At 53.9% G+C, this 22,161-nt stretch overlaps 8 protein-coding genes across 8 annotated transcripts; 5 read left to right on the plus strand and 3 right to left on the minus strand.

The window, feature by feature from the left end:
• Positions 1 to 1,148: 1,148 nt before the first annotated feature.
• Positions 1,149 to 4,346, plus strand: VTN49DRAFT_808 (uncharacterized protein; the record flags this gene model as incomplete). The annotated part of the gene is made up of 1 exon (XM_069416420.1): positions 1,149 to 4,346. The coding sequence occupies one exon, from the start codon at positions 1,149 to 1,151 to the stop codon at positions 4,344 to 4,346; it is 3,198 nt and encodes a 1,065-aa protein (XP_069271168.1).
• Positions 4,347 to 4,680: 334 nt separating this feature from the next.
• On the minus strand, positions 4,681 to 5,949 carry VTN49DRAFT_809 (uncharacterized protein; the record flags this gene model as incomplete). Its single annotated transcript, XM_069416431.1, has 1 exon — positions 4,681 to 5,949. One exon carries the CDS (start codon positions 5,947 to 5,949, stop codon positions 4,681 to 4,683), a length of 1,269 nt encoding a protein of 422 aa, XP_069271169.1.
• A 401-nt stretch (positions 5,950 to 6,350) lies between these two features.
• On the plus strand, positions 6,351 to 9,132 carry VTN49DRAFT_810 (uncharacterized protein; the record flags this gene model as incomplete). Its single annotated transcript, XM_069416443.1, has 3 exons — positions 6,351 to 6,695; positions 6,748 to 8,380; positions 8,432 to 9,132. The coding sequence occupies 3 exons, from the start codon at positions 6,351 to 6,353 to the stop codon at positions 9,130 to 9,132; spliced, it is 2,679 nt and encodes an 892-aa protein (XP_069271170.1).
• A 1,506-nt stretch (positions 9,133 to 10,638) lies between these two features.
• Positions 10,639 to 10,900, minus strand: VTN49DRAFT_811 (uncharacterized protein; the record flags this gene model as incomplete). Its single annotated transcript, XM_069416454.1, has 2 exons — positions 10,639 to 10,716; positions 10,772 to 10,900. The coding sequence occupies 2 exons, from the start codon at positions 10,898 to 10,900 to the stop codon at positions 10,639 to 10,641; spliced, it is 207 nt and encodes a 68-aa protein (XP_069271171.1).
• A 3,583-nt stretch (positions 10,901 to 14,483) lies between these two features.
• On the plus strand, positions 14,484 to 16,092 carry VTN49DRAFT_812 (uncharacterized protein; the record flags this gene model as incomplete). The annotated part of the gene is made up of 4 exons (XM_069416465.1): positions 14,484 to 14,581; positions 14,651 to 14,915; positions 14,982 to 15,362; positions 15,427 to 16,092. 4 exons carry the CDS (start codon positions 14,484 to 14,486, stop codon positions 16,090 to 16,092), a joined length of 1,410 nt encoding a protein of 469 aa, XP_069271172.1.
• Positions 16,093 to 16,753: 661 nt separating this feature from the next.
• On the plus strand, positions 16,754 to 17,813 carry VTN49DRAFT_813 (uncharacterized protein; the record flags this gene model as incomplete). Its single annotated transcript, XM_069416476.1, has 2 exons — positions 16,754 to 17,373; positions 17,429 to 17,813. 2 exons carry the CDS (start codon positions 16,754 to 16,756, stop codon positions 17,811 to 17,813), a joined length of 1,005 nt encoding a protein of 334 aa, XP_069271173.1.
• Positions 17,814 to 18,231: 418 nt separating this feature from the next.
• VTN49DRAFT_814 (uncharacterized protein) lies at positions 18,232 to 21,183 on the plus strand (the record flags this gene model as incomplete). Its single annotated transcript, XM_069416477.1, has 1 exon — positions 18,232 to 21,183. One exon carries the CDS (start codon positions 18,232 to 18,234, stop codon positions 21,181 to 21,183), a length of 2,952 nt encoding a protein of 983 aa, XP_069271174.1.
• A 69-nt stretch (positions 21,184 to 21,252) lies between these two features.
• VTN49DRAFT_815 (uncharacterized protein) lies at positions 21,253 to 22,052 on the minus strand (the record flags this gene model as incomplete). Its single annotated transcript, XM_069416478.1, has 2 exons — positions 21,253 to 21,960; positions 22,011 to 22,052. 2 exons carry the CDS (start codon positions 22,050 to 22,052, stop codon positions 21,253 to 21,255), a joined length of 750 nt encoding a protein of 249 aa, XP_069271175.1.
• Positions 22,053 to 22,161: the final 109 nt, after the last annotated feature.

The following is a 22,161-nucleotide window of genomic DNA, read 5'->3' on the forward strand; positions in this document are numbered from 1 at the left end:
GTGGCTCCACGGGGTGAACCAGGCAGTTCGTACGGGGGTGGCAAGGGGTGGCGCTAGTCCGGAAACGGCAATCAAAAATACGTCCATCCTCCAGATATCCCGATAGGTGACCTGTTATCAGGAGGAATATTGATCTGTATCCCTGAACAGCTGAAAGACACCGCCTTGTCTCTGCGCTACAAGTACGAGGACAGTTGCATGCAGATGCATCAGAATCACAGCAAATGAGTTGTCCCGTGTTCCTGCAGCCTATTCTAGAAGTCCGAAATTCTTGGATTTCTTTTTTCTGGCCAACGAATTAGCCGGCAAGTGAAACCTTGAAAGAATTGATTGGCAAAATGGGGGTTTGAACTTTGCGCCAACACGCGATCAGAAAGAAAGGGTTTTCTCCGTGATTTTCCCTGGGGTTACAGCATAGGATTCAGGGGGTCCAATCCTGCAATCAAATGGCCCAGCCGAACTGTTTCTTACAATTTCTGACCATGCACACTAAGGGAAATCAAAGGAAGAATCCGGAGTCATTGATCCAATCGAAGCAATCACATGCCTTAATTTTCAGGCCGTTGATAGACCAAAACCGCAGTCCAGGCCGCGGAGGGCAGTGTCAAGCCTGGATGTGGCAAGGGCTTCCCAGAAAAAAACCTGCGTCAGGCAAATCAGATCGCCCGCAGTTGCCATGCATCATCGGCCTGATTCGGGATTAGTGGTCCGCAGCCGCTGCGTTATCATTACCCCATCGGGTTTAGTGCCAAACCCTGTCTGGAAAAAAAATTTTTATCAGTGAAAGTTCACAGGCGATAAATATCAATCTCACCCTCGCCTACGTCCCCTGTTTTTTTTTCTCTTCCAACTCTCCGCTCCTCCCATCTTTTCCTCATTTCCATCTCTTTTATAGAGGTTGGGTGGTTTCGGGTTCCTTTTTTCCTTTTTCCTGTCTTTGCAATAGACAGTCGATAGACCGCTCGAGGCCATCATAGAGCGCATTTGCGTTTTATCAACGCAGATACGCGGGCCGCCACTCTCTGTCCTAATCTCTCCCTGATACCCGATAGACTTGTGTGTTCGAGCGCTTTCGCTTTTTGCTTTCTTCTTTCTCTTTCGTGAAAATTCCTGAAAAAACCGCCACCATTTCGTCCAACACCGCCAACATGCCCGCCGTCGATGTTGTCGACCAGGTTCCGGCCGTCTCCGGCAAGGAGACCGCCCAGTCCGTTGCCGCCGTCGAGGAACTGATCAAGAACCTCTCCATCTCCAAGACCGCCGATGAGGGCAAGGCCCACGCCAACAGCCTGGCCTCGCTGCTCAACGGCCCCATCGAGGAGCTGACCGTGCCCATCAAGGTCGTCGAGGCCTTGAAGAAGCAGCTCGCCAACAAGAAGGATGCCAACGCACGGGAACGTGCCGTCGAGGCCATCCGCACAATTGCGGAGCACGGCTCCATCTCGGCCGGTGTTGAGCCGCACCTGATTGCCCTGGTCGGCCCGACGCTCGCCGCCGTCGGCGACAAGATGACCAACGTCAAGAACGCTGCCCAGGTGGCCGCTGTGTCGCTGGTCAAGGCCATCAACCCCAACGCCGTCAAAGCCGTCCTGCCGCACATCATCAACTCGATCCTGTCTGCCCAGAAGTGGCCCGAGAAGCTGACCGCCCTGCAATGCGTCGATGCCCTCGTCGAGATTGCCCCCGCCCAGCTGGCCTTCCGCGTGCCCGACCTCATCCCCGTCATCTCCGAGTCCATGTGGGACACCAAGCCCGAGGTCAAGAAGGCCGCCTACTCGACCATGGAGAAGGTCTGCGGTCTCATTGTCAACAAGGATATTGAGCGCTTCATCCCCGAGCTCATCAAGTGTATCGCCAAGCCCGAGAACGTCCCCGAGACCGTCCACCTGCTGGGTGCGACCACCTTCGTCAGCGATGTCTACGAGCCCACGCTGGCCATCATGGTGCCTCTGCTCGACCGTGGTCTGGCGGAGCGTGACACCGCCATCAAGCGCAAGTCGGCCGTCATTGTCGACAACATGTGCAAGCTCGTCGAGGACCCGCAGATCGTCGCTCCGTTCTTGCCCAAGCTGATGCCGGCCTTGGAGAAGAACTACGAGACTCTGGCCGACCCCGAGGCCCGCACCAAGACCAAGCAGGCCCTCGACACCCTGATCCGCGTCGGTGATGTCAAGGACGGCAAGATTCCGGAGGTCTCGAAGGCCGGTGACATCGCCACCGTCGCGGGCATCCTGAAGGAGCTCCTGGAGCCCAAGTACAAGGACCGCCTGGCCAACAGCGAGGCCATCATTGAGTTCATTGGTGCCATTGGTGGTCAGCTCGTCGACGAGAAGGTGTCCGAGCTCGTCAACTGGGTCCAGAACACCAAGCCGTACATTGCAGCCATCACCGGCGAGGAGGAGGCCCAGCGCATTGCCGAGCAGCTGCGCAAGCGCGCCTCGCCCGCCGCGGCTGAGGAGGACGACGTTCCCTCTGACGAGGAGGAGGGTGAGGATCTCTGCAACTGCACCTTCAACCTGGCCTACGGTGCCAAGATCCTGCTCAACCAGACTCACCTCCGTCTCAAGCGCGGCCAGCGCTACGGTCTCCTGGGCCCCAACGGTTCCGGCAAGACCACCCTCATGCGCGCCATCCACAACGAGCAGGTCGAGGGCTTCCCCAAGAAGTCCGAGGTCAAGACCGTCTTCGTCGAGCACGACCTGGACGCCGCCGACACCGAGCAGACCGTCATCGGCTGGACCCAGAAGAAGCTGGAGAGCGTTGGCGTCAACATCACCCGCGAGCAGATCGAGGCCAAGCTGCTGGAGTTCGGCTTCAACCCCGACCAGTTCGACAGCCCCATCACCTCGCTCTCTGGTGGTTGGAAGATGAAGCTGGCTCTGGCCCGTGCCGTGTTCGAGGAGCCCGACATTCTGCTGCTGGACGAGCCTACCAACCACTTGGATGTCAAGAACGTTGAGTGGCTGGAGAACTACCTGAAGAACTCGCCTTGCACCTCCATTATTGTGTCGCACGACAGCAAGTTCTTGGACAACGTCATCCAGCACGTCATCCACTACGAGCGCTTCAAGCTCAAGCGCTACCGCGGCAGCCTGAGCGAGTTCGTCAAGAAGGTGCCCTCCGCCAAGTCCTACTACGAGCTGGGCGCCTCCGACCTCGAGTTCAAGTTCCCCGAGCCGGGTTACCTCGAGGGTGTCAAGACCAAGGCCAAGGCCATCCTGCGTGCCACCAACGTGTCCTACCAGTACCCGGGCACCTCGAAGCCGCAGATCCGCGACGTCACCTTCCAGGTGTCTCTGGGCTCTCGTGTCGCCGTCATTGGTCCCAACGGTGCTGGCAAGTCGACCCTGGTCAACGTCCTGACTGGCGAGCTGGTCCCCACCTCCGGTGAAGTCTACCAGCACGAGAACATCCGTATTGCCTACATCAAGCAGCATGCCTTCGCCCACATTGATAACCACCTGGACAAGACCCCGTCGGAGTACATCCAGTGGCGGTTCCAGACCGGCGAGGACCGTGAGACCATGGATCGCGCCAACAAGATCATCACCGAGGCCGATGAGAAGGCCATGGACAAGATCTACAAGATCGAGGGCCAGCAGCGTCGCGTCATTGGCGTGCACGCCCGTCGCAAGTTCAAGAACACGTACGAGTACGAATGCTCGTTCGCGCTGGGTGAGAACGTCGGTCAGAAGAACGAGCGCTGGACGCCCATGTCTTCGCAGTTCAACGCCTGGATTCCGCGCAACGAGCTGATCGAGTCGCACGCCAAGATGGTTGCCGAGATCGATCAGAAGGAGGCCCTGGCCAGCGGTCAGTTCCGCCCGCTGGTGCGCCGCGAGATCGAGGCCCACTGCGCCAACTTCGGCCTGGACGCCGAGCTGGTGTCGCACTCGCGCATGCGCGGTCTGTCCGGCGGTCAGCGTGTCAAGGTCGTCCTGGCTGCTTGCACATGGCAGCGCCCGCACTTGATCGTCCTGGACGAGCCTACCAACTATCTGGACCGCGACTCGCTGGGTGCCCTGAACAAGGCCCTGAAGACCTTCGAGGGTGGTGTCATCATCATCACCCACTCGCGCGAGTTCACTGAGAACCTGACCGACGAGGTCTGGGCTGTCATGGACGGCAAGATGACTCCTTCCGGCCACAACTGGGTTCAGGGCCAGGGCTCTGGTCCTCGCATCCAGGAGAAGGAGGAAGAGGGCGAACAGCGCGATGCCATGGGCAACATCATCGAGAAGGTTGAGAAGAAGAAGAAGCTGACCTCGTCGGAGCTGCGCAAGAAGCGCAAGGAGCGCATGGCCCGCCGCAAGCGTGGTGAGGAGGTCTTCTCTGATGAGGAGTAAAAATGTTCTTTTGTCATGACTGGTACATACAGTGGAGGAGCGGACATGGAAAAAAAAAAAGGATTCATAGATGGGAGTTTGTGGGCTACGAGTTATGATTTTTCTTTTTGTTCTTGATAATAATTTATGTTGCTTCATGTTTTGTTCATTTGATAGACTTTGGTAGACTGGAATGGCCAAGTCGATACACATTCATCTTGTCTTCTCATGTAGATGCTCTTTTGTAGTGATCATTGATACTCAAATTCATGGTGCTGATTCTTATAAGACTTCGGCACTGGTCATAATCTATCATTTATTTCTATGGTACAAGAATGTCGAGATTGAGCCGAGATTACTGTCTACTATGATTCTCATCATTGCCCTGATTCTGTGCATGGCCCTGACTGCCATCACCATCACCATCCTGCTGCTGCGGCGGCGCCGCCGCCGCACTCTTCTCCTCTTTCTTCGGCCTAACCAACCGCCCAACCTCATCCAACCCCTCAAACAACTCCTCCGGCGCTTGCGCAGGATCCTGATTCAGAACCGACACCACTCCACCGACGTATTTCTGGGTAAAAGTGAAGGTCTTTCGTGTTGGGACCGTCGGATGCTGGTCCATCAGCGGCACAAACGTGTAGATTCGTTCCCAGAGTCGCCGCATGAGTCGCTTGGTGATGTTATGGGGTCGGCCAGAGGCATAGCGGTGGAATGTTGGGCCCTTTTCGGGACCGCAAGCTAGAAATCGTGCATCAAGGTAGGATGGTGATGATGATGATGGAGGCTGTTGTTCTTGTATGCGAGTTCGTCGCACCGGCGGCTCCCACGGCACCGTCCCATCAATCAGCCCCTGCAACGTCTTCAAATCCTCCTCGGGCAGCGGGGGTAGCGCCGACTTCGTGACATTCTGGAACCACTTCTTTCGAATATTCCGTCGACGCACCAGTGGCATCGGGCGGCCCCAGGCGTTCTCCTCTGGTACCTTTGGCTCCAACTGCTTGATTCGCATTCCCTTCCGCAGGTCCTCTACCGTTTTACTCTTCTGCTGCGCTCGTAGCAGATCAATCAGAATCGTCGGCGGTTTCCAATCATCGTCAAAGGGGCGCGGTGCGAGGAGGATTTGTTTCACCTCGGCAGTGTTTTGCGGTGGTGGGTTTTTCTTCGACTCTGTTGGTAACAAGGGCGATTGCGGCTCGGGTTCCATCCGGAGCAGATCGCGTAACAGGGCGTGTCGGCGCGGGCCGATCCGGCCGTAGGCGAGCAGCAGCACCCGCTCTAGCGGGTTCAGGTACCCTTCGTTGGCGCGCTGGATGAGATGGTGGAAGTGGTTCGCGCGCCGTCGAAGCACGGCTTCGAGGTGTACGGCAGGCTTGCTGCTGTAGGGAACTAGCGGTTTTCGCTTCTTCTTCTTCTTCTTCTGGTCGTCATCATGATCCTGATCTTGATCCTCGCGTGGCGGTTTACGCGCTATCCGCAGTTTGAACGCATTCTGCCGGAATCGTGTGATGTATTGCTCCCGCAAATATCGCCTCGCGACGGGATCGGGCAAATAGGAAATCTCACGAAGCGTCTCTCGGAAGAGATGGCGCCATTGCTCCGGCGAGAACAGCACCTCGGACATACAGCCTGGGCAATCGACAATTCTGGATAAAACCTCTCGCAGAAACTAAATTAGTCCTGCTGTTCAAGAACTTTTTGTAGACCTGCATGAACCCATGCAGGAGAAATGAAGTGATGACTAATCACCCAATCGGGAAATGTTGTTTTTACGCGAACCGCCTGGCGCTTGGCCAACGCGATCTTCTCGCCCCCCGCGACTTGGGACTTTGGGACTGGGTTAATGCTTGCGCTTTCTCTGCCGCCGAGAGTCCCTCACTGTCTGCTTTACTGCGCCGTGCGCATTGTGTTGTTCCTTACGGATTGATTCCGCCTCCTTGCTGCCCGAGTCCTGTCTTTGGAGGCCCAGCAGAAACCCTTGATGCGATGGCCTCGAATAGCCAGCCGCAACGCCAGAGCTTCGCCATGTCATATTCCCAGAGCAGTGTCGGCTCCCTCAATGGCCCGCCGATGCCCCCGTCGTCGTCGCAGCAGCCACAACCTTCCCAATCGCAGTCTCAATCCCAATCACAGTCGCACTCGCAGTCGCAGCAGTCCCAGCCCCAAATGGGCTCCTTCAATGCCTCGCAGTCGACAGCAACAGCCACATCACCGCCGCGCGGGTCGCAGCAGTCTGCCGTGTCGTATAGCTTTACCAACGGCTTTCCCCATGGCTTGCCAAACTCGTCGCATATGAGTCACCATGAGGATAACAGTGGGTATGGGGCGCTGGTGCCCTATCCGCAGGATTACCGGCCGCAGATCTACAAAGTATGTCTTCTGGTTTTGAAGTCTCTGCTAGAAATGTTCGCTCACTTCCCAGGCCGTGTATTCCAACGTCTCCGTCTACGAGATGGAGGTTAATGGTGTCGCTGTCATGAAACGTCGCTCCGACAATTGGCTCAATGCCACGCAGATCCTCAAAGTCGCCGGCGTCGTCAAGGCCCGTCGCACGAAGACTCTGGAGAAAGAAATCGCCGCGGGGGAACACGAAAAAGTGCAGGGCGGCTACGGCAAGTATCAGGGGACATGGGTCAATTTCCAACGTGGCGTCGAGCTCTGCCGGGAGTACCATGTCGAGGAACTGCTCCGCCCACTACTCGAGTATGATCAGGGTGGTGAAAAATCGCACGACACCCCGACCAAAGAGCAAGCAATGGCGGCGCAGCGCAAACGTCTGTTCAATGCGGAGAATCGTGCGGTTGGGCCGCCACCCCAGGGCACGTTCTTCCAGAACATCTCTAGCACTGCCGCCAATGCTGTCAACGCCATCAGCAAGGCTCGCTTCGAGTCGCCCAACTCGAGAAGCGCAGACAATCGGCGGCCCAGTATCGCCCGCAAACCTTCCCAAATGAGCAGCCAGGAGTCGCAGAATATGCCCCCGACGGCGTCGCAGCAAAGCATGTACAGCATGGCTTCGGATAGTGGGTTCTCGACTCATCCTTACAACAATGGCGGTCGCCAAGACATCATCGACCAGAACGATGCCACAGAACCGCCGCGCAAGCGGTTCCGGTCCGAATCGAACCAGGGCCAGTCCTTTGGTGGGATGTCGAGCTACGAGCCGACGCCGACGGAACCGAATGACTCGTTCTATCAGCCACTCGAGTCAACATCAGCGGCCAATGCGCCGCGGAACAAGTACGCGCCGCTTCCGCCGGCCACTCAGCCGGATCGGTTCCAGAAGATGAAGTTGATCATGACGCTATTTTTGGATAAGCGGGCGAAGGATTTTTCGAACCATCCAGCCATTGTGCAGCTATCTGGGGAGGACCTGGAGATTCCCCTGGATGAGTATCAGAACAGTGCCCTACATTGGGCAGCCATGCTCGCACGTCTACCTCTAGTTCAGGCTCTCGTCGACAAGGGAGTGAGCATATACCGGCAGAATGCAGCGGGTGAGACCGCACTGCAGAAAGCGGTCGGCACGAGAAACAACTTGGACTACCGCACGTTCCCTAAGCTACTCCAAATTCTTGCCCCCACCATCGACATGGTCGATCATAGCGGGCGGAGCATCCTGCACCACATTGCCGTGATGGCCGCGACGGGAGGCGGCGGCCATGTGTCGGCGAAGCACTACCTGGAAGCGCTGCTTGAGTTTATCGTCCGCCACGGCGGTGAGCAGGAAGGCGGTGCAGCGAACGGTAACGACGCAGACGCGCCTAAGAACGAGGTGATCAGCCTGGGGCGGTTTGTATCAGAGATCGTCAACCTGCGAGATGACCAGGGAGACACTGCTCTCAATATTGCCGGCCGCGCGCGGTCAGTGCTGGTCCCGCAGCTGCTGGAGGTGGGCGCCGATCCTCATATTCCGAATCACACGGGCTTGCGGCCGGCAGACTACGGCGTGGGCGTCGACATGGTCAATGGAAGCTCTCAGTCGCAGAGCAGTACCGAAAAGCGGGATTCGTTCATTGACCAGCTGGCCAAAACCAAGAAAGAGATTCTGGATGGTACGTTTCATGAAACGGAGATTTCAGACTTTTATGACTAACTTAACGCAGCAACCATGGCACAAATCCGAACCCTGGTCGAAGAGACCCTAGGCTCGATCGACCGCGACCTAACATCAGAGCTAAGCAAGAAACAAGCGGAATACGACCATTGGCACTCAAAGATCCGCGAAAGCGCACGAGCACGACAGATTGAACAGAATCATCTAGATGCTTTGAAGCGGCGCGCAGCTGAGCGCGTCGAAATCGAGCGTCGCATCCAAAACCTCGAGCGCGACTCAGCCACACTCACCGAGCGACTCGCCGAGGACAAAAAAGATACATCCTCTTCCGACTCAGAATCCATCTCTATCGGCGACGCCGACCGCGACTCCGGCGTCGATGTCGACGCCTTTGACTCCCTCTTCCCATCCTCCCCTTCCTCACCCGACTCCACCACACAAGGCTTCTCCGCCGAACAAACCGCCTTCCTCTCCTCCCTTCCCCCCCGAGAAGTCCTCGAAGCCCGCCTCGCAGCCTACCGAGAACACAACGACTCCCTCGCGGCGGAAGTCGAGCGGCTCAAGAGCCGGAACGTCGTTCTGGGCGAGAATTACCGTCGGGTTGTAATGGCCTGCACGGGATGGTCAGCGGAACAAGTCGATGAGGCGGTTGAAGGATTGACGCAGTGCGTCAAGGAACTTAATGAGCATCCAGTGCCGGAGGACGAGGCGTTGGAGATTTTGATGAGGGATAGAGGGCAGGATTGGTAAAAAAAGTGTTTCTTAGGTCAGGTCATGGTGTGGTTTTGTGATGATTAATGATGAAGTGATTGACTTTAGTTTCTTGGTTGTATGAGGATAGGAATAGCGGGAAAGTACATAATGGAATGGTTTTGTAGATTTTGGCTGGTAATCACTAGGGATGGTGAATTAACAGATTCCACGCCATGCATTCATCGAGCCAGGTTTAGATGACGGCAGGTGAGTGTTTCATACTGAGCTCTGGGGCATCATGTATCCGCAGCATTACCTACCTGGCTTCAGAAAGAGTTGACTCAACAAAGCAAGGTAAACTGCAGGACTCCAAATACTCTGAGCAAATATATACAAGGTACATATCTTCAAGATTTCGGACAACCTTTCAGCCCCTTGGTAACTTAAACGGATGATAGACAACCGCGCGCAACAAATAGCATCATCATCATCATCATCATTGTTGGCTCCCAGGCAGCAGAGTCGACTTGACATCAGCAACATGTTGTCTCGTCACCTGAATTAGTTCAAGTAGGAGCCGGTATCCTACTAGAGTACAACGGCGTCCCGAATCACCATCTAGAAGATGCTGATATAAGAGGGAAGAGCCGGGCAGGCGTCAGCTGGTCTCCTGTAGTAGCGTGCTAACCAGACCTCCAAATATTTTGCTTACTCTCTGCTTCTCGTCGCGGGAGATACCGCATGGCCATTCCTGCGAATAGAGAGCAATGCGGGTCAAATCAAGCACGGAACCGACTCGGCAAGTCGAGTTGGCTGTTCGAATGGAAAGTAAATCGAATAACCGAGCTGATTGCTTCTTACCTGGCATCTACCATACAGCATCAACGCTAGCCAGTACTGTAATTTCCTTGGGTCTCCCTCTTGCACCCTGAGTCACCAACAGCGTGCTTACCCTATCCTCCGGTCTCCCACAAAGGGCGTTCTATCCACCAGACTTTACCATCTCCCTCTCTGGACACCTGCCTCCGTCTTCCTCTCCTGGTCTTGCTTGCCGCTTCTACTCTAGGGTTTATGTGATCATGTGACCGGGTTACCTTCGTTATCGCCTCAGTGCCTCAGGCCCTCGGCGCTATGACTACATTGATGCAGTCGTTCGAGACATTATGTCTGAGAAAGTAGACCAGGGAAGCCACTCAAAGTATATGAACACCTTGCACTTTGTGTTATTGGAACGCGGATATCTCATTGTTGGAGTTGGGCATCCGACACGGGATCTGGCCTCAATAAGCGTGCGATTGACCTTGCAGTTCTCAATGGCAGTGGGCCATCGCAACTATGTATTCGAGATGCTCTTTAACGTCTCATTGCAACGAAAGCCGCCGATCCAATACTGCAGCGCGCCATACTGGCAAATAGCCCGGTAAATTACAGTGGATCACCGTCTAAGTTTCTTCTAACGGAAAAATGAAGTGCATTTTCATTGACTATCCGGAGGCCGAGCGCGGTCAACTGCTGCGCAATCAACTGTGGCAGCTCAAGCTCATAGTTCTTTAGCCAATCCCACTAGGCAGCAAATTGAGCGAATTTTTCTGGGTCTGTCAACAAATTGCCAGCCGCTGCCCACTCTTTATATAGTCTCGTCTGGTAAGAGCCAGTACACCATTGTCTGGACTCTGATGAGGTAATTATCCCTTACCAGGCGCGTTGCCTCCTGTTTACGCCATGTCTTCAATGTCCGCTCGATCTCATTCTTGACCCATGGGGGCGTATACGGCCGCTGATCATCTGGCCTCGAGAGTTTGTAGGTCGGCACTCCAGCATTCATCTGTCTTCGGCAGTTTGCTAATCCACTTTGGTTACTCTCTGCTGAACAAATGCCTTATTTTTGATATTCTAGGCGCGAGAACAAGTCCCGAGACGTAAAGTTGGAGCGGTGCCGTTTCCGCAATTTGCCTGAATTTGAGGACAAATCGTCGTGCATCATGCAAAAACTCCGATGCACCGGGAGTTTTGTTTTCCTATTACACAAAAAGCTTCCGCAATGCATCGCTCCCAGAGAGTCTGGAACATAATACCTTCGCGATTGATTGTAGCAAATCGATGAGGTCGCACAACTTCAGACATACATCCTATTATACTCATTGCCTCGACCCAGTGAAGGAAATGCACCTCAAGAAATAAGAAAACCTTGTTCAGTTCGGCCACTGGCTTCTGAATCTGGATGAAATGCTTTGCCCCGTAACGACAAGCATACTGCACTTCTGGAGCAAGATGCCTGCTGACATCTTCATCGGCCATATCACTGCGAAGTGTGCCATAGCTTTTCAAACCACAGATATTCTTCTTCAGGCTGCATTGCACGACTTCCATGCATCGTGCGAAGATGAATCTGTGCGTATCTTTCTCGTCAGTCCAAAATGGATTGGCTTCCTTTTTCTTGGGATCCAGAAGGAAATCTCTAAATGACAAATGTAGCATCCGTGCTGGCATGTCAAAGTGATCCGGAACGTAAAGGACCGAATGAAGATGCGTCAATCTGCTGTTGATGTCATCCATCGCAACATCCAGAAGGTGAGCAAGAGCCTTGATCGATAGCGGGGAAAATAGGAGTATATTAACTCCAACTATTCTCCTAAAATCGTGAATTAATTGCTGCGACTCCGTCCCGTCCTGACCAGTGAGAAACTGATTGAGCACCGGCATATATATGCCGTCCATCTTGGACGTGTAAACAGTCTGATCTGCAAAGAATTGCCTCGAGACGCTTCCTGGGGTTCCAAAGCGGATCGCTGATAAACCGAAACAACGTTGCGCTAGAATGAACAATGGAGCTGCTCTCTCAACGAGGGCCTCGATGGCTTCATTTCCTGGCTAGTCAGGTGGTAATGAACGTTTGAATCTCAACTCCAAAAACTTATAACTGAAATATAAGGATATATCGTGTTTGATAACTACCTCCAAGATGTCATGAAGATCAATGTTTTGGTGGTTGTCGAGAACGGATTTGAACCTGAAACCTGTCCTGATGGGCCACTCAGGCCTGCTTGTCAAAAGGAATCGAAGCTGCACTGAATCTGACTCTTTGACTTTGGGGAGCATTCGGAGAATAGCCTCTACCTCGTCTTCCCCTTCGCATTCGTCGAGCGCATCGATAACAACTACCTTGCATGCATCGTGGCATTGTGCTTTGAGCAACGGCCGATGGATGAGCTTGTCAAATTGTTCTCCAAGGGACTTCTCCGAGACATCCGGGTCATCGTCGACTGCTTTGCGGGTGAAAAGAATGAGCTGAGGAATGCGTGTTGCAAGTTGTTTTGCAAGTGTTGAAAATAATCTTTTCGCATTCCCTCGATTCTCTTCGCCCCGTTTGAAGAAAAAGCTCGCGGCAAGAGACCGCTTTTCTTCGAGACACCTAGCCACGGTCCTGGCAATTGTTGTTTTTCCAGTTCCTGCCATCCCATTCAGCAGAAATATGCATTTTCCATCTGAAGACGCTGCCCACCGTTCAACCTGGCGAAGCAGTTCACCCCTGGTTCCGGGTAGGCATTCGGTGTGCTCTTTGCCATTCTCGTAAGAGTCAAATGTTGCATCCTTTGCGGTTCGCAGTCTGTCCAGACCTAATCTTTGGTCCATCAGACTATTCCTCCTTCTTAAGGTGCATTGAAGTTGGCCATCCGCAATTCCAAATCAAGATTGACGATCATTCGAATATTACGTCTCACGTCAGGTCAAGTTGGAGAAGAAAGCTGAAGCGTGACCGATATTGTTCAATAGTTTCAATGGCCCGGGCTATTTCATTACGGTTCAGAGGCCACTTGAACACGCACTTGAGGCCATTTTTTAGCCTTTTCCTCCGATTCTCCCGAGCCAATTCCGGTTCGATTCTCCCCTTTAAATCTTCCAGTGTAGAACAGCATTGAGAGACTTCATTGAGCCGTTCTCGGGTGTTCGTGAGATAGTCGACCGAATTTGGATCCTCCAGAAGGCTGTGAAGCTGTTGCAGAACTTCGTGCAAACCGTCGATTTGTCGCCGGAGTTGAAGGATTTCTTGCCTTTCACTTTCACTATGTTGATGTACTGCCCACATATCTCGGATATCCCTCTTGCGAGTTGGATGATCGCAATTACACTCGCTGCAAATTCCATTTCAAGAACAGCGAGCGGACTGCTCTCTGCCGGTGAATCAAGTATGAGCGGCTTGACAGCCTTGTATGTTATTCCATCTTTGAGAGAACTAGCATCCATACAAGCCATGCCCCTTAGATAATTACCATGAACATGGCTGGGTGGTGGTGCTGTGCCAATCAATATCATAAAATTTATATTAACACAATTAGGGGAGCACCTCAGGAATAAAGGTACCTGTCCTCCGTACCTCACCCGATATGATAAAAGTCACGTGATGCGCCGATTTCACCCAGCAGATGTGATCGTTTGCGAGAACTGCAGCGGACCAGCTTTTTCTGCCGTCTCCGGGCCCTTCCACTCACTTTTATTCGTTTCAGGGCACTGGGAACAGCATACCGAAGAGTAGTTTGTCCAACCACACTGAACAGAACACGACACCAACCGGAACATACACGTCCCAGAGATATCAAATCATGGAGCAGATGTCATTCAATCCAGATACCACGTGCTTTCCTTTTTCCAAGTGACTGCCTTGATTAGACTGAAGTACTTATCACAGCGAAGATGAACTCATTGATACAAAGGACAATCGGACATGGAAGGGAAATGTGTCGGACAGTGGATGAAGTGCTATTGTTCTGGGGGAAAACCTCTCTGCACTGTAGAGCAAATTGTTGATGAGCACAGTCAGAAGAGAAGAGGCAGCAGATAGAGGACAGTAAGTCAAATATAACTCTGCCGCTGGAAAGGTTCTTTGTTGCCTGCTTCTCGTGCAAGAGTCGTCTTCGGATGTGATCTCCGGCATGCTCTTCAATTCAGATCGCGAACTTGCTTGGCATCGGTGAATGCGCCGAACAATGGCTATGGCTAAAGTAATAGAATACTTATTGCTGTTCACTTCGGATGCATCGTCAGCCAACTTGAAGATCAGTATCCACGGTCCACCGAGATCTGTCTATTTGCAATTGAACGGCCAATAATGCAGGTGAGATGTCAAACTTTTGCAGCAAGACCCCAGATTTTTGTAGATCTGTTCGGCAACAACTCTGGGCGACGTATTCAGGCTAAATTGAAGGGAGTCCTACGAGATATATATTTCCCAAAGTGGATATCATCGTAGATTGGAGGGACCGATGAATGCGGGGTTGGAACCACGCGTGCCGAGTATAGGCAATATTGCTTCAGCAGATTGAATTACTTTAAAAACCACGTCGTCAAGCCCGACATGGCCCGGATGACGACACAGCACTGTTCTTTGCTGGATTCAAAGAATTGCGACCATGGCGAACGGCATTCTTCGTGTCCAAGGTGACAAGGTGGTGGATGGGAACGGTAACCCGGTGTACCTCCGGGGTGCCTCTCTGGGAGGATGGATGAAGTATGCACACGCTTTCAATGAAGCAGGGAGGCAAGGAAATGGATTGTAAATCACTGACATTGAGGATAGCATGGAAAACTTCATTACCGGGTACCCAGGCCATGAGCATCAGCATCGGGCCGCCATGCTCAAAGTCCTCGGAAAGGAACGATATGAATTCTTCTTCGACCGATTGTTGACGTACTACTTCGGCGAGGCGGACGCCAAATTCTTCGCGGGGCTGGGCCTGAACTGCATTCGAATTCCGGTGAACTACCGCCATTTCGAGGACGATATGAATCCGCGGGTGCTAAAGGAGAGTGGGTTCAAGCATTTGGATCGAGTCATTGATTTGGTGGGTTGATTTGCTTCGGTCCTAATTCGTGGCTTCAGCGGTACTGATGAGATGGAAATGGTACAGTGCGCAAAAGAGAAGATCTACACGATCATCGACTTGCATACCGCCCCTGGTGGACAGAATCCCGATTGGCACTCGGATAACCCGTCGAATTATGCCGCGTTCTGGGACTACAAGGACCATCAGGACCGCGTCGTATGGCTGTGGGAACATATCGCTGCTCGATACAAGGGCAATCCCTGGGTTGCCGGCTACAACCCGCTGAACGAGCCGTGCGATTCGCAACAAACGCGACTACCCGCCTTCTACGAGCGGGTCGAAAAGGCCATTCGTGCGATCGATCCGGACCATATTCTCTTCCTCGATGGCAACACGTTTGCCATGGAGTGGAAGGGCTTTGACAAGACGTTGCCAAATTGTGTGTATGCGCTGCATGACTATGCGGTATGTTGAACGACTTCGTTCTGGAAATGTTGGAAAAGGACCCGTATTAATGCGCCAAACTTAGACCATGGGCTTCCCTACAGGTCAGCGGTACAAAGGCACCGATGAGCAGAATGCGGCCCTGGAGCGGCAGTTCCTTCGCAAAGCCGAGTTCATGCACAAGCACGGCACGCCCATCTGGAACGGCGAGTTCGGCCCGGTGTACGCCGACCCTCGCAAAGACGCGGGTGCCGACGAGATCAACCAGGAGCGGTACAATCTCCTGGGCCAGCAGCTGCGTATTTACGACAAGTACCAGATTCACTGGTCGATCTGGCTGTACAAGGACATCGGTCTACAGGGTATGGTGCACAGCAGCCCTGACAGCCTTTGGAATCGAACGATCGGGTCCTTCCTGGAGAAGAAGCAGAAGCTCCGTTTGGATCACTGGGGAAATCGGCCCAATCCCGAGATTGATGCCGTGCTCAAACCGTTGGTCAACTGGATTGACTCGGTTGCCCCCGCCGCCAAGCAGACATATCCCACCCCCTGGTTCACCGAACGTCACATTCTGCGTGCCGTGTGGCAGACGTTCGTGGCAGCATCGTTCTCCGACGAGTTTGCCGAGCTGTTCAAGGATTTCGACGAAAATGGTCTCGATGAGCTGGCGAAGAGCTTTGCATTCGAGAACTGCGTGCAACGGGAGGGGTTGAATCGCGCTCTTCGTGAGCATGCCAAGATCGCAAGCTAAGGATCACTGGATCAGGCCCTCATGTACAATTTTGAAGTTAGACAGATATCCGAATCAGATGATGTTCGCGTAAGGTTCACTTAGTCCTTTTTTTGGCTAGCATTGTAAAGCAACCCCTGGCCAAACGTTCCGAATCTGCGGCTTGAAGCTCCCCATGAACTAGGGTTTGCCGACTTTCCACAGTGGGTAAACAACTCTGACACTAGGGGTCGCACGATCGATCGAGACTCCCTATTCAGACCCGCTGCGGAGGCCCATTGCATCACAAACATCGTATACCCACGACGGATAGTCTGCTGAGTTTGTATCGGAATTTTTTCAGATCGTGTCTTGTGCTAAATGCGACAAAGTCGGGAGGCTCTCACAATGGAGCCCGACCCATTCCGTGGTTGCTCGTATGGAGATCCCCTGATCGCCACCATGTCTTCTACTCCATGATGTTCTTTGCACAGAGTTCACTTTCTGTGTTTCTTCCGTTCTCTTCGTGTTTTCGTTGACCATCAGACTTTCGCTTCGGTATGCCTGCTGGTCAGGCCTGATTGCTCGGTAATGTGAGTACAGAGCATGGTTTCCAGCGTTTGATGGTCCTCGGCTCTAATGGATATGGTCACAGTTGGTCTCGCCGGCGAGTCACCGAGTCTACAGGCTTTTTGGTATGAAAATGTTGTACCACGGGCTGTTCATTTTCCTTCTTTCTATTCTACAAGCGTCGCTCGCTTTGGCAAAACCCATTGACCTGCTGGTGTCGAATCGTCTGGGGGTCAGCCATGCCGATCAATCAGTGCAGGATGAGGCGTTGGCGATAGCGGCAAAGAACGAGCGCTCCCATGATTACCGCACGGGCGCAACATCACAGACAACAACGGGACTGCAACGACGACGGCTCGTCGCTCGAGCCTCTTCGTCCGACGACTTTGACCTGAACGCCTTCAACAAGGAGGTCGCCGACGCATGCGCCCGCGCCATTCAAGATTCCAACCGGGATGCGCGCAACCCCAGCGGCATTGTCGCTTGCTACAATGTCGCACTCGGTGACATGGCCAACGGAATATTCATGACCGATGTGCGACTCTACCAAAAGTCCCCTCAGCGAGGAGACTTCGTTGGCGCCGCGCCCGCAGATTTCGGAGTCGCCATGAACATTCCCAACGTCGTCCTGTCCGCGCCCCAGATGATGGGCAACCCACCCAAGGAGGCCCCGCCAGCGCGGGGTCAGTTTCTGGCTGGCTTCCAGAACGTTGGGCGGTTGAGCGATGATCTGGACGTGTCCAAGCTCACAAAGTACGTTTCAATCCCTATATTGTTCTTTCTAGAGTGTCATGCTTACTCTCCCCAGTGAGGATCTTCGCGTCCTTCTCATCCCCAACTTGTCCATCTCCACCGTCAATCAAGACTCCGGTCAAATCACCAATACGACGCTCTCTTCCGACATTCTCTCTTACGTAGCTGGCCACCTGGCCCAGCCCAACGGCACCCCATCAACTATCACCCTCGAGGAGGCCCGCACCCGTGCCGAGGCCGTCATTTCCGCCGTCTCGGAGTTCCAACTTCCGGGCACGCGCATTCAGGTCTATCCCGTCGGCCTGATCATCACCATGATCTGGACTGGCATCTTTGTTCTCGTCGTCGGCGGCGGCACCATCGGCAGGTATCAGTTCCGACAGGCTTATCGCCGGAGGGTTCAGCGGGCGCAGACTTTGAAGCTGGATAGGTGGAAATAGCAGCGTTCAATAATTAGAATTCTCTTTTTGATAAATATTATAATGATATGGAGATCCTCCCTGACAAATATGAGTAACTCGTAACCTATCCTGGGAGCCGGATGCTGGAGCCGGAAGCAACTACGCGCAACCGCGTTTACCCCTTTCATGTGATAGAGAGGGTCACGTGAATTTTACAGAAGCGATCAGTACTTATGCCGAATCGGGAATAGTGCAGGCAATTGATAGGCTTATCGTTATTTTTTTCTCTATCAACCGCGGGGTTGCCAGAACTTTTCTAGAGGGAGCTATAAACATTTGAGCTGGAAGCAAATACTGCCTATATTTTTTTTTCTAGCTGTAGGCTTATAATGATCGCTGGCCGAAATATCCGATAGCAAAGTTTGCCACATTGTTGTCCTTCGTGAAGAGCTTCATTATGGGGGAGCCTACCACGGAGCTTCCTCCAACCCTGGAGACGATTTACAATGCGGACAGCGCACGAACAAGCTACGAGCCCATTCGCCTGACCACGGCGACGGCGCGCCACATTCTCGAAATTCCCCTGGCAAGGAACGTCCTCGGTCATGACTCTTCCGCCGACAATCTCGCCACCCTGCGAGCCGGAACCGTGACTTACACCGAGTATGTCGCTGAGCGTGCGCGACAAATCGTCGCGGAGAAGACAGAGGATGATGAAGGCAGAGTCGTGAAGTCACAGCTCCTTCATGTTGGTCTTGCGGCTCTGTTCGCGTTCCTGCAGTCGAACGTCACGGGGCCCCCGTTGCCGTTCACATCCGCGGAGGTTGTGCTGCCGCCGGCTCTGAGGGAGAGCGGTAACGACGGTGCGGCGACGTTGAGGACTGTGCGAGACTTCATGATTCGCGGACTATCTGTCGACGGCGAGGCGGCGTATCAGCTGATCCCCAACGTGGAACTGTTCTGTGTTGCCAAGGCACTGCTGGTCGATGCGGATGTGCTCGTCAATGCGGCGGATGCGCCCCTGATCGCGAGAACAGCGCGGATGCGGGTCAACTTTTTGCACCAGAAAATGCTCGCAGAAGTCACGGGCACCCTTCAGCAGTCTATCTATGATGACCTCCAGGAAATCGACACGATCCTTCTGCGTACGTCGACGACGGCCACCGGCGAGGAGAAAGCACGGTACCTCCTCGAGCGAGCCGCTATTCACACGCATCATGGCTTCGAAGCCAAGGCGCGGACAGATCTGGAACAAGCAGCTGCCGAAACCGGATTCGAGTATGCGTTGACTGGCAGGCTGGGCAAGAGGACAAAGTTCCAGGAACGGGATATCAGCCAGCTGGTGGTGTTGGCGAAGAGTGCGGAGCCGAACACCGCAACAAAGCAGGAAACGACTACGCCTGCGACAGAGACGACCGCAACGAAGCCCAAAGCCGTCGATCTGAACGACGATACCCTCTTGGAAACGATCGCCTTTGCTAAGAAGGAAGACACGCCAGAGAAGTCGATGACTGTGCAGGACGAATCAGATCTTCCCGAGGTGTTACGCTCAATTGATCCCTCGAATCAACCAAAGCTCAGCCCGCTAGATTCTTCAATATTGCTCGGCATCGCGTCCGCGATCACGAACAGCTCGCCCGATCATGGTCTCACCCGAGAAGAAACCCTGCCATATGCGACGCGAGTGATCGACGGTGGAAGTCCCAACTGGCAAATCTACACACAGGCGCTGCTAGTCCGGAGTCGGATCGAGCGGCATCGCTCGCGGACAGTAGAACGCAGTGTGCTCCAGATGCAAGCACTCGTGGACCAGGTCATCGCCGACACTGCGACCGATGAGGAAGAAGCCGCAAAAGGCGAACAGTCCGGAGCCACGACATTCCTGCCCCGGCCTGAACGGAGCGAGTCTGCGCCCGCGGAGGAACGATTAGAATACCTTTGGACACTGAACTTCTTGACGCGGTGGAGTCTGGAGGCCGAACTAGCAGCCCGGTGGGTCGATCTGGGCGGCCTCCGGACCGCGCTGGAAATCTACGAGCGGTTGAAGATGTGGCCGGAGGTGGCCCTATGCTACGCCGCGACGCAGAATGAAGAGAAGGCCAAACGGATCGTTCGACGACAGCTCTATGAGCCAACAACACCTGGCAACGAGGACGATGAGAACGAGAAATTCCAGGGTCCAGAGCGGAATCCACTGCCGGCTGACGCGCCGCGACTATTCTGCATTCTGGGCGACATTGACGACGACAAGGCCATGTACGAGCGAGCATGGGAGGTGTCGAATCAGCGGTACGCTCGGGCGCAGCGGTCCCTGGCACGCCTTTACCTCAAGGACAAACCGCCGCAAATGGAGAAGGCGGAGGAGGCGTACGCGAAGAGTCTCAAGATCAACCCGCTCAACCACAGCGCATGGTTCGCCATTGGATGCGTGCAACTGAACTTGGAACGATGGGATGCCGCTGTTGAGTCCTTTACGCGAACAGTGCAGCTGGACCACGAGGATGCAGAGGCATGGAGCAATCTCGCTGCGGCGCTCCTGCACGTCTCTCCCTCACGGCCGGCGGAGATGCCTGTAGAAGGTGCCAACGAGGAGGGAGCCACAACACAAGAAAACGAAGATGAGGGGGAAGAAAAGCCAAAACATGACCCGTATAAACACAAGCGCGACGCGCTGACGGCGCTTCAGCACGCGGCACGACTTAAGCAGACCGACCACCGCATCTGGGATAACCTCCTCACGGTGGCAGCATCATTCCCAGCCGCTCTCACCCCATACAAAGAAATCGTCAATGCCCAACGTAAAGTCATCGAGCTCCAAGGCCCAAAGAAAGGTGAGAAGAGCATCGACCTGTCAATCCTCACGATGCTTGTGGACCACCTCGTGAAGAACTTCCACTACGAAGACCTCTTCATCGAGTCAGAGGAGAAAGACGAGAACGGCGAGACGACAACACGAAAGATCCTGCGCCGCGGGACGGTCGGCGGACAGATCCTAGCACTCATCGACGAGGTAGTGACGCCACTTATCACGCACTCAGCGGAGCTATGGCTGCTGGTGGCACGCGTCGAGCTCTTCCGCGGACGGCCCTCGAAGGCACTCGAAGCGCATGAGAAGGCGTGGCGGGCAGTCGTTGCGTCCAAGACCCAGGGTGCCTTCCAGATGGGCGACGAAAAGCCCTGGATGGAAATTGTCCGTGCAACGGAGCGTCTCGTGCGGGAGGGATACGCTCGGATCGGGATGATGGATAAAGAGGACCGTCCGGAGGGGAGCGAGGAAATGGTCGCCAGAGACTGGCGGTTCAAGGCTCGGAGCGCAGTCAGAGGTATCCTCGGCAAGGGCAAGGATTTCTGGGAAGGCTCCGAAGGGTGGACAAGGTTGAAAGAGTTGAGCAGTGAGGTTAACGGATGATAATGTACCATACCATATGTTTGATTTGGGTATCTCATTATACAAAATAGTACATAGAGTCGATTATGATTATTTTTCTGTCAATTTCCGTTTGAGCATACCGCAGAAACTTTCATAAAGAACATGGTCTGATCCCTTTAACCAGCGGATAAGGACAGTCGGGCCACGCGAGGTATCAAGTTCCTGTTTGACTTGTACCGCCACGCCCAATGCTGCATTACTTTCGTCCACATCCGCGCTGGTCTGCTGCAGTTTGTCCTGGTCCTGCTGCTGCTGTTGCTGCTGGAACTTGCGTCTAGCTCTTCGGGACCAAACATCTTCCTTTACGAGAAGCACGCCCCGCGACCGCATTGGCTGCCACGTCCACGCCGACCGGGGCAAGGCACGCATTTGCCCATCGACGTCGCGACAGACCTTGTCAATGCTTGTACTGGCAGCATGGAAAGTAAACTCTGATGGGAAAGGAAGGAGGTGTTTGGGTATGCTCGAGGAAGTCAGACCTCGTGCAGCATCCACTGCTGGTCGCAGGTCAGTCCATGACCATCCCACCGCCCAGCGCTTCGTGCGATTTCCTTGCACGAATTCAGTCACTGCCCAGTTCTTGTTCCCGCAGTCAATTAGGTTTTGGACGATGACCGACACGCTGCTGAGCTTGCCCAGCATTGTCGTGTACCACTGTACCTTGTCCCGGAGACGGAGGCTTTCTTCAATCATTTGCGAGACGAAAGCTACCTCGCCTCCTGGAGTGATCATTTCTACTTTGGCTCCGGTGCAGGCCTTGAACGGTTAGTTGACTGGCGAAAATATACAATGGGTTGATAGCATACCGAAAATGGCGGCCTATTTTTCGCGGCGGCCGCCGACACCATTTCATCTTCGGAGGAGTAAAAAGGTGGATTGCACATAGTAAAGTCCAATCTAATTCGTCAGCATCATTCATAAAAACGAATACGATAAAAAGGTGAGAAAAAAAAAAAA

This window comes from Thermomyces lanuginosus (assembly GCF_041956635.1).
Source record: "Thermomyces lanuginosus strain ATCC 200065 unplaced genomic scaffold VTN49scaffold_19, whole genome shotgun sequence".
Lineage (NCBI taxonomy): Eukaryota > Fungi > Ascomycota > Eurotiomycetes > Eurotiales > Trichocomaceae > Thermomyces > Thermomyces lanuginosus.